Below are 2,382 nucleotides of genomic sequence, written 5' to 3' on the forward strand. Positions count from 1 at the left end.
TAACCTCCAAACCATATCCAGCCATTGCTCCCCAAACCCTAACCTACGCATGACCTGGATCAAGAAATTCCACGACACCCGATCATATGCCTTGGCCATGTCCAATTTAAGGACAACATTGGATCCCCGGACCTTCTTCCCCAAGGCTGAACACATCTCTACGGCCAAAAGTATGTTATCCGATATCTGGCGACCCTTCACAAAGCCACTCTGCTGCTGCGAGATAAGTCGTGGCAACACACGCTCCAAACGTCGTGCCAACAGCTTAGACATAATTTTATTAACAAAGTTACACAAGCTGATAGGGCGAAAGTCTGAGAAGGATGACGGCCCAGGAGTCTTAGGGATCAGGGCCAACCACGTAGCAGTGTACCCCCAAGACAGCTTCGCACCTGTAAAAAAATCACAAACAGCCCGATAAACCTCTCCCTTCACAATATCCCAACATGAAGTGAAGAATGATCATGTGAAACCATCCGGACCCGGACTACTACCACCATCTAGTTGAAAAACCACAGCCTTGACTTCCTCCTCCGTCGGAAACTGCTGGAGCTCCATGTTATCTTGCACAGTGATAACCGAAGGTATAACCTCTAGCATCGAAAGATCCATCGGCCCATGTCCTGGTTGCGACAAAATGTCCGCAAAGAAAGTGGTCGCCATCTCTTCAATCCTGGAGGGCTCTTCCGTCCATACCCCATTCGTATCCTTCATCCGATGGATGAAAGACCGAGCCCTCCGCTGCTTTACTTGTGCATGGAAGAATTTGGAATTGGCATCACCTTCCCTAAGCCACCGAAGTCGTGCCTTCTGACGCCAGTAAGCGGCCTCCCGTAACAGGGACATCTTGAGCGCCCCTTGCGCCCGGAGGAGCTGGAATTCACCCTCCCCCGAGGGACACTCCTCCAAAGAGCGTTCCAGTGCCAACACTGTTGCCTCATCTTCCTTGACACGGTCAAAAATGTTGCAAAATGTCTCCTTATTCCATGTACGCAAAGCCTGCTTGACCGCCTTTAACTTCGCGAGTAGAACCCGAATGGGCCGCCCATCGCACTCCTCCTTCCACGCTTGACGAACTACATTATGAAAATCCGCATGTGACCTCCAAACGTCCAAGAAACGAAAACTCTTAGGCGCCCCACCCATGGCCAAAGAACAAGACAATAACAAGGGGGAATGATCAGAGGCAACCCTATTCAAATGAGCCACCGTCGTGTTCACCCCTAAACTCAACCAATCCTGGTTAACGAGTACCCTGTCCAGGCATTTCCAAACCATGGCTCTGCCCCAACGATTATTGCACCAGGTGAACTGAGACCCAGAGAACCCTAAATCTGTTAACTCAGCACCCTCCATGAAACTCAGGAAAGGCTCCGACTCCCTAGCACGAAATGGGCGACCCCCTTTCTTTTCATTCGCCCCGACAATGACGTTAAAATCCCCTAAAAAAATTGCCGGCATCCCTTGAGGGCACACCTCTCCTAACTGTTGCCACAGCGCCTCCCTATCAAGAGAGGCACCCGACGCATGGACAAAGACCGCTACAACAGAGCAACGAAAAATAGCATGTGTAACCTCCAACGCCAAGAACTGGTGTGAGGCGACCAACAAATCACACCTATAGTCTTGCTCGTACATCACCCAAATCCGACTCTCATCGTTGGAGATAGCATGACGAAAACCCAGCCTATTCCGAATAAAATCAAGCCGCTCGCGACCCGCCTTTGGTTCGCACATCGCTAACAAAGAAACCTGATGCATCCGCTTCAACTTCCTCAAACGTGCAATGGTGAGAGCATTATCCACTCCTCTGACGTTCCAAAACATAGCCTTAATCATGATCGTGGTCGTAGAAAGTAAGGAGGGGTGAATCACCTTTTCTCCTATTGCGACGGCTCACCACCGTTTGCCACTCCTCTGGGTTTTCCAAAGCATCCAACCGCGTCTGCACCACATCCCTAACATCCGCCTTGCGAGGAGAAAGATTAAGGTTAGCGACCATAGCCCCCTGTTGCTCCCTCACCTCCACCCTGACCTGCTCCATTGAACCCGCCAGCTCAAGACCACCTCCCCCAAGCTCCCCCAATTCCAGGTCAGCCCCTATGGACGACTCATCGGAGTTGTCGATTACTTGATCAGCCAACCTGTGAATGAGGTTGTCAGCAGCGGAAGCAATCGCCTCCTCCACCAGCTCCGCCACCTGAAACTGGGACGACGGTGGATTGGCAGGCAGGACACCCAAATCTATTGTCAAAACTGGCGCAGCAGCTGACCCCAAACCTGATTCTAACTCACCCCTCGTCACAACCATACGTTCAAGCCCAAGCTGTTGGGGTTGTGCAGAAAAGATCTGCTCTACATTCGCAGGCAACAGAAGAGCAT

The 2,382-nt window shown here is 51.3% G+C and overlaps 1 protein-coding gene across 1 annotated transcript; it reads right to left on the reverse strand.

Moving 5' to 3' along the window:
- Positions 1–462: 462 nt before the first annotated feature.
- Positions 463–1,827, reverse strand: LOC140016518 (uncharacterized). Its single transcript, XM_072070054.1, has one exon. It carries the CDS (start codon positions 1,825–1,827, stop codon positions 463–465), a length of 1,365 nt encoding a protein of 454 aa, XP_071926155.1.
- Between the last annotated feature and the right edge of the window lie 555 nt (positions 1,828–2,382).

Source organism: Coffea arabica, chromosome 1e (genome assembly GCF_036785885.1).
Source record: "Coffea arabica cultivar ET-39 chromosome 1e, Coffea Arabica ET-39 HiFi, whole genome shotgun sequence".
Lineage (NCBI taxonomy): Eukaryota > Viridiplantae > Streptophyta > Magnoliopsida > Gentianales > Rubiaceae > Coffea > Coffea arabica.